This window comes from Seriola dumerili, unplaced genomic scaffold (genome assembly GCF_002260705.1).
Source record: "Seriola dumerili isolate Sdu_G_001 unplaced genomic scaffold, Sdu_1.0 BDQW01000149.1, whole genome shotgun sequence".
Taxonomy (NCBI): domain Eukaryota; kingdom Metazoa; phylum Chordata; class Actinopteri; order Carangiformes; family Carangidae; genus Seriola; species Seriola dumerili.
Window position 1 is genome coordinate 17,154,225 of NW_019174404.1, and position 14,196 is coordinate 17,168,420.

Below are 14,196 nucleotides of genomic sequence, written 5' to 3' on the forward strand. Positions count from 1 at the left end.
GGACTCATTTGCCAGAATTTTTACTTCCACGTTTAAGTTTGAGGCCAATTTTCAGCAACACCCAGAGGATTTAGTCATACAAGCCCTGAGAGAGGAAATGATATATGTGTAAATATTTATCAACTATGGCATCATCTGTTCTGTGTTAGCAGAGAAGGAACTGAATATTTGTTTTCATCAGGGATAAACTGGGTAAAACAGGGTTACTTCGTATCAGTTTATCTGCCATAAAAATAACAACTAATATATTTTGTAAATACTTATCAAAATAAAATATAAAATATCTCTGGACAAATGAGCAAAACCTCTGAAAAAATTCTGAATGCTCAGCCATAACACGCTTATTCACCCACTTGCCAAGAGTTAGATGAGAAGACTGATGCCACTCTTATGTCTGATTACAGCTGTTTTCAGTCTTTATGCTAAGCTAAGCTAACCGTCTCATAGCCATACCTTCACATTTATTGCACAGACATTACTAAAGTATCCAATCTTCTTATCCAACGCTCAACAATAAAGCAAATCAGTGCTTTTCCACAAAATGTCAGTGTTAAAATCATTTCAGTTACATCTCTGACATGGAGGGGAAAGTATCTACAGGAAAAGGTGCTGGAACAGTTACTTACGTATTGTTTCCCATCACATTGCTCATGTTCATTTGGACGGTGAGCTGTTTCAAGTTGATGGCAAACACCACCAGCGTCTCCCACGGCGCCCCCTGCTGACCTGCTGCCTTCCCATTTTTACCGAATGAAGGAGTGGATGTTTTGGTCACCGAATCTGGACAAGAAAGAATTAAGAAAAGTCAGTTTGGAACATTTCTTATTTTTCACTTTCATTTGTTGATTTTGGACATTGCTGTTTAAAGGTATCAGAGGTTTGCACACAGGTGGATTCAGAAACTGTGCCTTAAAATGAGCCGATAAGACTTCCATAATTTTGTGATGTTGCAAAGAAACAGTTGTGTTTATAAGGTCTTGATATTTTATGGATATCAAGATAAGACAGTGTAAAATATGGGACCTTTAACATCTAAATTGTGCTTCTCTATCAAGACTCACACTGACTTTACAGCAAAAGGCATTTTTACATCACAGTCTGTATTTTGAGGAGTGCTGGTAATCACCTCTCCTAGGAGCCGAAGAATCAGACACACTCCTGGTGCGACCAGGTGCGGGAGACTTGAGGTGGCCCAGGCCACCGGGGGACATGTTGCTTCCAGTGGAGTGCTCAGAAAAGACGTTGGGGGACTGGGGCATGTGCTGAGTCCCGGTGCTGCCATCCCATGTCCTCCAGTAAGCTTTCCGACTGGACTCAGGGGACAGATGTTGGGTGACGTTTTCGGCCGAGTCGGGGGTGGCGGGGCCGGAGGCTGAAACAAGGTAAAGGTTGAGAGATGTAAGTAAAGGACAGCCTGGGAAATGTCAACACGGAGCAGGGGGAGGAATTGTTGGCCGAAGGAAGGTCAGCATGATGGGATATTAAATATGAACACTAGCGCAACCGGCGGAGGTTTGTAGACAGAGAAAGGCTGCCGTTTTTAAAAAAATCATGAATTTACTTGCAGTGAAAACTTTTCCTTCCATTATTTTGTCAATATTTGCTATTTTACTTGACGTCATGTTAGCATTATTCAGGTATTTACAAAGTTTTAGCACTACTTTCATACAAAAGTCAACAATGGACAGACAGAGAGCCGTCACTTTGGAAAGAAAAAGCAGCTAAGACTAATTGAAGAAATAGGGAGCAAGGTCAGAAGCATAGAAAAGATCCCTGTTCATTGTTCCGGATGTCACATGAAAACTTTCTAAAAAAAAAAAAAAAAAAAAACAGCAGAGTGGTATAAACATACCATACTTATGCAACACTCAACCAACCAACCAACCAACCAAGCAACCAACCAACCAACCAACAGAGAACAAAATCCACTGAGCAGTCACCTGGCAGGTTGATTGTCTGGTCTCCAAGGAAGAGGCGCCTGGCGATACTTCGCCGGTACCAGGCTCTGGGGAAGGCCAGGATCTCGCTCAGTCGTCTCATGTCGTACTTGAAGGAAGCTGAGCCAATGTCGCACACAGCTGGGGGGGGGGATTGCATTTGTTCATGTATGAGACAGTGGTCGAAAAATTCCTGAAGCTCTGAAGTTGAAACTGAAGTTCCTGACGAGATGCTGAAAGCGCTGAGCTCTGACATGTTGATTTTCTGTCTTATAAGCCTTTTAGGCCTGTGACATCATCATCATCATCAACCTAATTGATGCAAATGAGCATCAGCTGACATACCTGCTTTTTATTTGCTGTTGTTTCCTAACAACTCCACCTGCTCCTGATCATGGTTTTACAGTGAAACTCTACTCTTACACAAACCTAATAAAATAACTTTAACAAATCTATATTGTAATACACATTTCAATAAACTCATTTGTGAATTTGCCTTGTATTCCCATCTTTTGCTGTGGTTTCATCAAATTCCCTGACTTCCCCTGCTGGAAATAAACCTTTATAAATTCAATTCATATTTTCCAGAATGTCCTAATGCAGCAAGAAAATGAACCCTGCATAGACTAAACAGGAACAGTAATATAATCTAATGTATGAGGCCATCTTCACCCAGGGCTGACGATGTACCTGAGATGTTGATGAGGGTGGTGTCCATTTTGCCACCTTTGGCAGGAATGAAGCTTTCAATGAATGTGGGGCATCCAGTTCGCCTCATCCTGGACAAGCTGACCTTCACAAACTCCAGGTTGATGCTCAGAGAGTCTTTTCTTCCTGTTACGGAAGATGGCTCCTCGTCTACTGTACCTTCAGGAAAAAGAGCGATAATGATGATGATCATTAAACTTTAGTCTAAGTGTCCTTTCACACATTAACAACTAGTGGAATGAGGGTACTGGATATTTTATAGTAGGCTGTCATGGTTATTCCCTTCTACACTAGACCTAGCATATGTTTGTACGTGTTTATTTAACACACCGTGTATCCACAGAGTAATAGCATAATAAGTCTTCTTCAGCGGTAACATTAGACATCCTGTATCATTAGCACATGAGAGAATTACAGCAAGTTTTCCCTCTTCCCATACCTAATGGCCCTGGGCCCGGAGGCAACCCTGTGACAGCAGATTTCTGCTTCCCGGCGCCGTAGGGGTGGAAGACGTAGAGGGAGAAGTCAGACATGCAGGCAGTGAAGCTGAGGCCTGAGGAGTTACTTGGGGGGCCTGTGAGGTCGGACTGGCTGCTGCTGTGGCGGCTCCTGCCCAGAGGGCTCCCCAGCAACGGAGATGCTGGAAGGAGGCAGATGAGAGAGGATGAGGTAAGACGGAGCAGTCGCATACAGTAGGAATAAATTAACTAAAAATATGACTGTCAACAATGGGAGTGAGTCTGACTCCTATCAGTATTCTGTTTTTGACACAAATGATAAAGTCTGCAGCAAAGTTAATGCATCACTTACATATTAATGGTATACTGTAATATTAATACACAGCCATTTCCCTTTTGGCTTTAGAGCAAACTGTACTGTATTTACTATACATGTGACAGGTCTAAATAAAAAATTAAGACTTGAGACACACTGAGGAAAAAAAAAAAAAAAAAAAAACATGGCAGAACTTGCGTTGAGCATTTTGGTGTAAAGACAGACTGGAGAGCAAAATAATGAATGCAAGGGAACAAGCTGTTTAAAATCACACAGGTCTCAGACAAGGCACAGAGTGACTGTTAACAGATACGGTAACAGTCTGTGACAGACTGTAAAAGACTGCTAATGATTCAAATCTTTTGTCTGACTTCAAATCTTTTGTTCTGCAAACATTAGAGCAGCATTATGCTACTAAAACAAAATGCCAAGTCGTTTTCAGACCTTTGCTGGGAGGCGGTTTGGGGATGTGTTGCCCTGGCGGTGTGGAGGAAGGTGGGTGTGATCCGTCGGTGGGGTGGGCTCCTGTTGGGGTCTCCAATTCTCCGCGGTTAGAGGAGAAGACCAGGTCTAAAGAGGGTAGCTTGAGCATACACTCCACCCTGGACATGGGCAGGCAGCTGAAGCGGATCTGAGAAGGCTGGAGACACAAATGATAACTGATGTTTTAGCTGGAAACAAACAGGGACTGAAGATACTGAATAAATATGCTGAAAGATAACAACTACAAACAAATATCATCCATATCCATTTTTTGTGGAAAGATTCAGATGTTAATGACCTGCAATAGTTACAGTCAAGGTCAAGAGGAAGCAGTTACACAGCACATCAGACTCATTCGATGTAGATCACTCACGGATTTTAATGGAAATGTCAGAAAATAACTGTGTTTTGGGAAAAGGAATGTCAAGCTACAACAAACACTTAGATATACGGTCTCTATTAGTTGTAAGGACTCTCTGTATTTTCTCTGATGAAGCTGTAACTGGAAGCAACAGATAGGATTTGGGTTGGAGGTAGTGGCCCGCTACACATGACTAGTAACTGTCTTTTTTATGGAAAAGGTGACATGTATTTTGAGGCACCAAAAGTGTAACCAGAAGAAAAATGTACATTATACAAGATGTAAAACAGCGACATTGAAAAAATGACTGGGGCTAGGACTGCATAAATGATGGAAAATATGTGTATCAATTTCCCAAACAGTTTTTTTGGTTACTGTTATTATCTAATGATGCAAATGAGAACAATTAAGGTTTTAATGGGAAAAAGTTGCTCTGGAGAAAGTGAGCTTTAAGAATTACAGTCAGGTGTTCAGTACCTGGACTCTGACATAGACGACCACGTCCACAGGGAAGGAGGAGTAGGCCGACGTGGAGGAGGAGACCAGGGAGGTGGTGGATTCCTCCAGCTGTTCCACCGTATCGAACTGACCCATGTCCTCCTCCTGGGAAGCTACAGCTGTTTGAAGAACACAAATACACCAGTGAAGACATCCACAGAGAGTTTTCAATAAATGTCAGTAAGTATGTGCTATACGAGAAGTATCCTTAAAGGTCAGTGGATGCCACAAACCAACCTGCACAGTTCCTCTCCACAGGAGTGATGGGAATGGTCTCTAGTGCTTTTTCCAGGAAGTCCAGCAGACAGGGGCTGATGACCATCTCCTCTGGCAGAGTCTGGAGGGCCACCCAGGCATACAGCTTGGCTGTCTTTACCCCTCCACTGCCCTTACCTTTGGCTGCAGATACACATGGGAGTTAAAGTCATTTGTAGTTCATTTCGTAAACTTTAAATTAACTGGAATCACATTAACAGTCATTTCTTAAAACTGTCTTTGGTGTCTTCCCCTCTGTGGTCGCACATCAATATGCATGAGCCCATTTGATCAAAGGTGCCCTCTGGATTCATGCCTTAAAATAAAGGATGAAATCACATGCATTTGATTCGCTGGATCCACGTGTGCATGTAAATCATCAGATCGGAGAAGACGTGGCACTCTAGTTTCGGTGATTATGGAGGGTGCTAGGGCATGCAATTAAAAATGAGGGAATGCTCAGTACCTGATGGAATAGGTGGGGGCGGGGGAGGTAGGAGCGAGTTAGTCTTGCTTTGGACTGCATTGGGAGGGTTGGGAGGGCCGATATCTTTCATACCATACAGCTTCGACTCTTTGGAGAGAGTGCGGGGGAGAGAGGATCCACGTGAGGCATTGGGCGACTCCGTCTTCAGGGTCTTGGAGTTGTAGTGCAGCTGGGGGAAAGAATTAATCATTTAAAGCACAAAAAATAAACAATCCAGAGCAGAAACTTTGGGACAATTTGGATGCTGAGGGAGAAGCTGACCTTAACGTCTACTCCTGGAATGTAAAATACTGTTGTCTCCATGTCATTAGACTTGGTCTGCAGAGAGGAGGGACATTTCTTTCCAGCTAAGAGATGGGTGGTGGAGGTGTAGGTGGGCTGCAGCTTCTTCTTCTTGGGGGGAGACTCCTGGTCCAGACTCCTGAGGCTGCGCTCACAGCTCCTACAAAACCCACAGGGAGAAGAGTCTTGTCATATGAAGAAAGAAGGTGGGCTTATGCCTTATTCCGTTTGGTTAGCTGAATATAGAAAGCTGTACTATCCACCGAGAACAAGCTGTCACCGCTGTTCCAGGCCCCCACATAAAACTTTATCTTGCAAATCATTCAAGTGGATTCCATAATGTAGATTTTGATTTGACTTTTTATGAGTCGTTATTTCAAAAATGACTCACAGCAGGAAACCTCAAACAGACTTTAAATTATATTGTGTAATTTTCAGAATGAGCAACATGCATTTGATCGCACCTCCTGAAGGAAATGTCCTCGTGCTCGGGTTGCTGAGTAGTCGGGTGAAGGACACACTTCCCGCTGTCAATCTCCACACGGACGTCCAGCTCAAAGTCAATGTTTCTTTCGGTTGCCGGGCCACTGAAGCTGCGGTTGGCCGGCGTGCTCGGCCAGCGCTCGCTGAACAGCTGACTCACAGCAGAAAAACCCGAGGACTTCCTGTGAGACGCTTGGCTGAGAACAAACGGTAAACAGGACTGTTTATTGATTTCTGAGGACATAAATCATAAACACAAAGCTTTCATGTAGATATGATGTGAGATTAATGGTGCTTCCCGTCATGTAACATTATCACAATAATGTCTGAGTGGACAAAAAACAACTCACAACGGCCTTCGATAGCTCTGCGGTCTCTCGCGTTCAAACTCGTCCTCCTTCTCGGAGTCTTCGGAGGAGGAAGAGGACAGGTCGTCGCGCCTCATGTCGTCGTGCTGGAAGGGAATTGTGGGTGAGAAGACAGCAGGGGTGCCGGGGGCACTGAAAGCTGAGTGCTGGCCCTCAGCAACGGATGGAGAATGAAGATGAAGGTGATGATGAAGATGGGATGGCTCGTCAATGGTGACTGACAACAGGTCCACCTCTGTCTCCTCAGGAAACTTCAGAGAAGGGCAGAAAGTCAAACTCACACAGGGAGACAGGTTTTATTTCTGCATAAAGCTCTTCCTGCTTAGAGACATCGATCCAACAATCTTCCTAATGCAGCTGATGTCTTAAGTAGGAAGGCAGCCAAGGAATCATAACTTTAAAGGAGATAGTGTTCTGTAGACTGGACCGTGTTTTTCTTTTCCTTTAATTTATTACCGTTTAGTGTTTACTTCAGTTTTATGACCACATGTCCAGGGACAGAACACTACCAGCTTACAACTGTTCTCAGAGGACCTGAGAGGTCATGCACTTTCTGAGAAAAGGAATGAAAGAGAGACAGAGTGTGACAAAGAGGAAGATGAGGAGAAGACGTGACATCCCGACAGGAGAAAAGGTGAAGCACATTCTCAAGTGGGTGACCATGGAAAAATGCCCAAGAGAATCTACTAGTAGACAAGTTTGCTGCCCTAAAAGCCCAGCTGTCAATAGTAAAAACAGATCCCCAAGACAGGCATCGACAGAGGCCGTCTGCTGCTGAGCATTGATAAAAGTCTACCGGTTGAAGATGTTTGACAAAAGCAAACAGCATCTGAGACTAGTACAGACTGGTGACCAGTCTGAGAGTCAGCTCAACAACATTATTTGTCTTGATTTGTTCGGTTATTTTCTGTGCCTTTTAGTCGCGAAAATCACTTGCACTTCATCAATCTAATCACAAGTCTGTTAATAAGTCAGTGGCCGAGGGAAGTAAGTGGGTGGTTAAGGCCAAATGACCACAGAGGGATTGACAAGTGATACAGCCTTCAACAGAGTCTGCCTGGGTCCGTCATCATTAAAGGACGATTGAAGGAAATGAGAAAGATTTGATTATTTACACCAAGCAGGAAAATACCACTGCAGAATAGATTCAACATTCAATCTGGGCACAGGGCAAATAAAACCTTCAAAGATGAATTAACAATAAATTTTGAATTATTCAATAGAAAATATGCATTTCCTCTAAAACTTTTCTGGGTTAAAAATCTGTTTTGTGTCAAGTCAGTCCAAAGGTCTGAAGTGGATTCTGGTCACCGATTAGTTTGCAATATTTTAAAAGGAATGGTTTGTGTTTCCTGGAGCCTCTGCTTTGATTTTGGGTCTGTCTCCGTGCCAACACTTGCAGTATTAGTGAGCAGTCAAGTGGCTACTTGTGTGACGTATTTCCAGTAATTGGCACAGAGGCCAAGTGCCTGTTAAGACCGTAAGCGTGTGGAGGTTTATCAGAACACACTGGGACACACTTGATTAATGAGGAAATCCCATCACTATCTTCTTCTCTCTCTCTCTCTCTCTCTCTCTCTACATGTATTTATATCACAGTGCTGCTTGTCATTAACTTTGTTTCTTCTCTCTCTTGTAGTTTGCACTTCTCCTCTCTGTCTCTCTCTCTCTCTCTCTCTCTGTCCTCATTCTGCAAGTATCTATGACTCTGGAGCTGCAGGATCTGGATCTGCTGCTACTACTCAACACTCATCACCATCAGTATTAATTTCATTCTTATTCTTATTCTTATTAACTGCTGCTGCTGTTATTGTTAAAAAAAAACATTACTACACCTACATGTATCACTGTTATTGTTATCATTATAACAACCAGTCTGACAGTGCTTGAATACAATAGTATATAAAGCTATTCCTAGTGCTGCTCATGGTGGGAGCTGTTGGATTTCTCTCTATAATACTGAAAGGTCTTGACCTTACTCTCTAAAGTACCTTGGAATAATTTATGTTATATAAAATAAAAATAAAAATATAATAATATAAATATAAAAATATAATATAAAAATATTAACTAAAAAATATTCTAGTTATCTAGAAGCACACTGAACTACTGTACATGAAAGAGACATAACATACAATTTATCCCATTTCTCAAAGTCTTTGATAAAAGAACATCTTCTATTGTTGTTGACAGTGTATGAATTATTATTGTTGTCTGTCTCAGAGGAATAGCTTGGTATGGTTAGAATTTCTGCCATGTTTTTGGTGCTTGGATCATACGTTTGGAATAATAATTTTTATTCTGAATCCAACATGTCTTCAACTTCCACTTGTTCATCTCTGTTGATTAATGTCAGTCCTAAAACCAGCTTATAGGCACACTACCACCAACAACCGGACTGGTGTTGCGCAGTAGACTGTGGTGAACTGTGGGAAATGTTTAGCTCTGAATACTGCTTCAAAGCAGCATTAGGGAAACGGAAACACACACTCAAGTGCTCAAGACAACAAGTGTGGATATTGGGACAGACCATTTGTTACCTTCAGACAGTGCCAGGCTAGCTGTTTCCCCCTGTTTCCAGTCCTTATTTTACGCTAAGCTAACTGGCTGCTGGCTTTAGCTTCACATTTAACAGTCATATATGAGAACGCTAACTCCTGACAAGGCAAATAAGCTTATACCCCAAAAATGTCAAATCATTTGATTAAGCCTTAGAAGAAAGTTTAGACTCATCTAATGATGTCATATGGAGCAATTTGGCATCAATAAAGCTAAAGCTGAATCGTCATATACAATTGTAATTACCTTGAACAAATTTGACAATTGCTAAGAGGACTGTGATCATCTTTTATGGCACAAATACAGGTGACACTGTTTAAGTCAAACTGTCAGGGAGGAAACATTTTTCCATTCTGCTTGTGTTAATTAAATCAAATATTCATAACTTGTTTATATTACTGATATTAGACCTGGTCCCTCAATATATGAGAGGGCCTATTGTTGTGACAAACAGCAGCTGACAGACTGTGGTTCAGAGGCTTACCATGCATAGTTGTTAGAAATCAGTCAATTTAATAAGGTTGAAGAAAAGCTGATTTGGATTTTTCAATGTTTCAACACAGGATGAGAATTTGCCATAGGAACATTTCAACCATAATCTCACATCTACAGATGAGTCCTTGAGCCCACTGATTTCTTAAAATATGCTTCCACTGAGGTTATTCAAATAAAATCGGGGACAAACTGTTATTTCTGATTGAACATCACTGATATTTCATCAACAGAGAAATAATAAAGATTGTGGAACTGTAATTTCCATTGCCACATTTGATGATCTCTGTACTCCGTGAATAAATCATAATGCAACTAGGGACACAAAGTGCATGATAACAGTAAGCGATTCTGCAAATTAGCACAATGCTGGTCAATATAACAATGTTGTATATCTACATAGCAGAAGCTAGTATTTAATCATCCTGTGTTGAATTTGCATATTCAAAATCCTATCAGCGCCGTCAAGGTAATCACAGAGGAGAAGAGGAAACAGAAGTAGTATTTATTGGTGTTGGTTAAGTATTTTAATTTGTTAAATTGAAATTCTTTGAACCATATACCTTGAATACCTCTCCTGGACTGACTGGTGAATTTGCAGAGTCCAAGGCCTGATTATTAATCTTCAATTGAACAAAAGAGTTATTAAAAAAGGAGCTCAGCCAACGAATAACAAAATTCCTCAGAGCACAATGGTCGCTCGCTTTGAGCCGCCTTCAAAATGTGTAACCCGTGATCGTATGACATCATATGAGCTATGGTATCATGTAAATATCATGTAGTATGGAGATCCAGTACAGTCACAAACACACTTAGAAATGGAGGATGAGATGATGATATTCAAACTGTCAAGATAAAATGGCACAACACTAAAATAAATGTATCTATATTTTATCATTGTCTTAAATATTGATTTGATTAGAACAAATGTGTCAACAACACAATTTTCAGAGATAATATATAATAGATTTCTCTGTTCTGTGAGCGTATGAGATAGGGGAGATATGTCTGCAGTCTGTAAAAGTCTGTAAAGAGAAGTTTACCGTGTCCTGGATGTTGAAGGTGACCCGAGGTCCAGGAGAGGAAGCATCCACACGGATATCTGGTAAATCATCCACATCCCCTATTCTGGAACTACGGACACAGGGAAAAGGACATGCACGAGATGCACAAAGAAGTCATGTTTTAAGCTACACTGGAACAATATAACTTTGCCCACAGTTAGCTTGAGCATAAACTTTTTCTTTGTTATTAATCAGATTCATTTCCAGTTGTTTTGACTTCTTCTTTTTACGCCAGAGTTAATTGGTTTCCATTACTAAAGGTCTGGCAATGTTTAAAGTGATCTAATATCATTACTACATTAATTTAGTAGATATTTGTATAATTACTATAAACAAACGAAATCAACACTTGCTCTCCTCTACACTTCTTCTTCTAATTTGTGAGAAGGTTACTGGGTAATGTGTTTCAAAAACACATAACACCAACAGAGGTGGGATCTGAGACAGAGGTTACTCTGTCTTGTTTGTTACCAGTAAACACCAGACGAAGCAGCCTTAATGGTTTCTATGATAATATGATACCAGGGGAAGGGGCCACTCCTGCCATCGTTTGTTACCTTTGTCTGTCCATCCTTTTTAGAGGTGGTCTGCCCGCTGCTGCCGAGATGCTTTTGGAGCGGTTGTAGCTTGGTTTGTAGCCAAGACCCCACTTATCCTTTAGAGAGGCCGCCTGGAGAGGAACAAAAAGTCAAAAACAGGTCCCATAAAAATATACGAGGCCCACATTCTGTCATTATTTTGTATCATTTTACGCTGACTGTGCTCAAACTGCTGAGGCACATACATTGCTAATTGCGGATGGTAAACAGATGAGTATTTACCCTCATGCTGGAGCGACGCAGTTTCTTTCGCACGTCTCTCCTGATGTCGTTGACGGCCACAGACTCCAGCTGCTGATAGCGCTGGATCTCCTGGTTGATGGTGCCTTCGCTGGCTCCCAACTTCCTGTAGTTATGAAAAGAGGACAGAGATACTTTCAACAGAATAGCAATGAAAAGCAATCAGATGAACAAGTGAATAAAAACAAATCTTACTTGAGGTCATCGATGACCTTGGCCTGTTCATTCAGCTCTCTGATGTCCACCACCCTCTTGGTGAACTTCCTCCCTCTAGCATCAATAACCTGGTTTCCCATCACCATCTGCCTTCTGGGGTCAATGGTCTCCTGTAAGGTCAGAGCAATGTTACACGCCCAAACACATTAATCTGACAAAACAAACCTGCTGATCAAACCCCAAAACACTTTTGTCTGAAAGATTACCAGGCAGCTGTTGGAAATAACAACGCTTCCTTCCCAAACCTGTGATTAGAGGTGAATTGTTTCTATTGTTATGATTCAATCAAAAGAGAGCATAGACACCATGGGTGATAAACAGCAGACACCACCACCACCATCACCATTCCATTTAAAGTGAAAAGAGGAAAAACTACAGCTCTACACAGGAGTTGCATAACAGAAATGTATTTCTTGTCACCCGTCATTGAAGCTTAATGAGGAGGGCAGTGAAAGCAAATGCTAAGCAACACTCTTCTCTACTATCGTGCTTTCTAGCTAAAGCATAAAACAGCATTGCCCAGCATTTTGGAATCCACAACCTTCACCTATTAAAAGGTAGGTGACTGAGATTTAATGCCACCTTGCAAGTGATTTTTTTCATCCCAGAGAAGAGTTTAACACTGTGTGTTGCTACATACACAGGCCCAGGAGAGAGGTCTTTGGGCCCTGGCACTGCCTGCTTGGAGGCGAGGCGATGCACAGTTTAAGAAGTCAGCTGGGACAGATACACTCTGAGGCCTGGGACTGAGGCCCAGGATGTGGTTTACCAGACGCTTCTTTAAGGTCAGCCGAGGGCTGAACTGGCTCTCTGGACTCTGTAAACAACGGCAGGGACAGACTGATGGACAGGTGGAAGAGTGGATGACTTTACCATCTGTAGCTTTGGGGTAAGACTGGTAGGACTTCTTCAAATGTATTGATGAAATATTAACAAGGTATCATTTTCAAAATCTTTGGAAATACGCTTACTCGCTTTCTTCCTGAGAGTTTGATGAGAGATCAATATGATTCTAATAGCTGTACAGTAAATATGAAGATACCACAAATGGTTGGTTAGCTTAGCTTAGCAAAAACACTAGAAACAGTGGGAAACACCTAGCCTGGCTATTTCCAAAGGTTATAAAAATCTGCACCTCTACAGCTCTTTTGTTTAATCCACACAAACACAGAAGAGTAAAAACCACGAGGAGGATTATGTGCAGGAATATTTCTCAGGCAGGCAGTGACTTTCTAGAGTGTCGCTGTAACTGTGAGGTTGCCAGAAATGAAACAGTCCAACACATAACACCCTCTAGGACCACAAATTGTCACTTTAAAGGTGCAGGTAGGTGGATATTGTGACCTTCAGACAGAGCCAGGCTGTTTCCCCCCATTTCCAGTGTCTGTGCTAAGCTAAGCTAACTGGTTGCTGGCTATAGCCTGATATTTAACAGACATTTAACAACATCGAGCCATTGGCAAAAAAGCAAATAGATGTATTCCTCTAAATATCAAACTATTCCTAGAACTTGTGACAACCACCGTTTCAACAACAGTTGAAGTTCACAACTTATGTTCTGTGTCTTTCTTTTATACTTGCAAGTCTAAATCTTCTCTTCTCAGAAATTCCTTAATATAATCATGAAACAGAAACTCCAATCTAACTGCTGACACTTGCATATTTCTCTTAACATTACATTAAAGTGATATAGTGATATAACAACAGGACTAACTAAATCTAGCTCCAGCTCACTCTTCCTACCACAGGGTAAATGCAAGGATGTACATACACCCTTTAATAACTAACCATGTGGATTGTGGGTGACATGGTGTCAGCCTCGTCCTCGTCTGAAAGGTCCGCCATGTTGACGGAGTTCAGGTCAGCGATGTCGTCGACGTCCTCCTCGCCCGTCAGTGAAGTCAGTGTGTTGCCTAGAGCATTGAGGCGCTTGCCGATGTTGGGATCCATGTGAACGTCAATACCGCACATTTTCCAGAGCACATTGAGAGTCCATGTACCAGCGCTACTGCTCTCTGTTTTGTGGAGGAAGATGCCAGGAGGGAGAGGAAAGGGAGCATAGCAGAGGATGCGGATGAAATTAATGCAAAAGGAAATTTTAGTCATTTTACAGTCATTTTATGCTTATTGTGCAGCTCTGGGGTATGATCCATATTTTATGGACAATAGCTTAGTTAAAAGAACTTGCCTGCAGAAGGTTGCCCCGTAGTCCTGGAGCATACTTCATATGTACCATCAGGGACTACACCTGTATAAAGAATACATGCAGAAACCATCCAGTCAATATGTCTGAGATGCTGCATGAATGGAAAGACACAGGAATTTCGTTTCTACATACTGAAGCCAGGTAATCAATCACATTATAACAAGCCCATATAGAACAGTTATAA

At 41.8% G+C, this 14,196-nt stretch overlaps 1 protein-coding gene across 1 annotated transcript in view; it reads right to left on the minus strand.

Moving 5' to 3' along the window:
- kiaa1109 (KIAA1109 ortholog) overlaps nucleotides 1–14,196 on the minus strand; it is a 70,450-nt gene that overhangs the window by 9,948 nt on the left and 46,306 nt on the right. Inside the window, exons 63-80 of the mRNA XM_022750155.1 lie at nucleotides 13,995–14,054; nucleotides 13,595–13,821; nucleotides 11,786–11,916; nucleotides 11,573–11,696; nucleotides 11,309–11,421; nucleotides 10,731–10,821; nucleotides 6,619–6,887; nucleotides 6,250–6,465; nucleotides 5,765–5,945; nucleotides 5,483–5,672; nucleotides 4,999–5,160; nucleotides 4,741–4,880; nucleotides 3,864–4,059; nucleotides 3,085–3,285; nucleotides 2,628–2,804; nucleotides 1,941–2,078; nucleotides 1,127–1,372; nucleotides 627–780 (exon numbers count right to left, since the gene is read on the minus strand). Coding sequence (XP_022605876.1) covers nucleotides 627–780; nucleotides 1,127–1,372; nucleotides 1,941–2,078; nucleotides 2,628–2,804; nucleotides 3,085–3,285; nucleotides 3,864–4,059; nucleotides 4,741–4,880; nucleotides 4,999–5,160; nucleotides 5,483–5,672; nucleotides 5,765–5,945; nucleotides 6,250–6,465; nucleotides 6,619–6,887; nucleotides 10,731–10,821; nucleotides 11,309–11,421; nucleotides 11,573–11,696; nucleotides 11,786–11,916; nucleotides 13,595–13,821; nucleotides 13,995–14,054 — 3,016 coding nt within the window. The remainder of the gene's footprint in view (nucleotides 1–626; nucleotides 781–1,126; nucleotides 1,373–1,940; nucleotides 2,079–2,627; nucleotides 2,805–3,084; nucleotides 3,286–3,863; nucleotides 4,060–4,740; nucleotides 4,881–4,998; nucleotides 5,161–5,482; nucleotides 5,673–5,764; nucleotides 5,946–6,249; nucleotides 6,466–6,618; nucleotides 6,888–10,730; nucleotides 10,822–11,308; nucleotides 11,422–11,572; nucleotides 11,697–11,785; nucleotides 11,917–13,594; nucleotides 13,822–13,994; nucleotides 14,055–14,196) is intronic.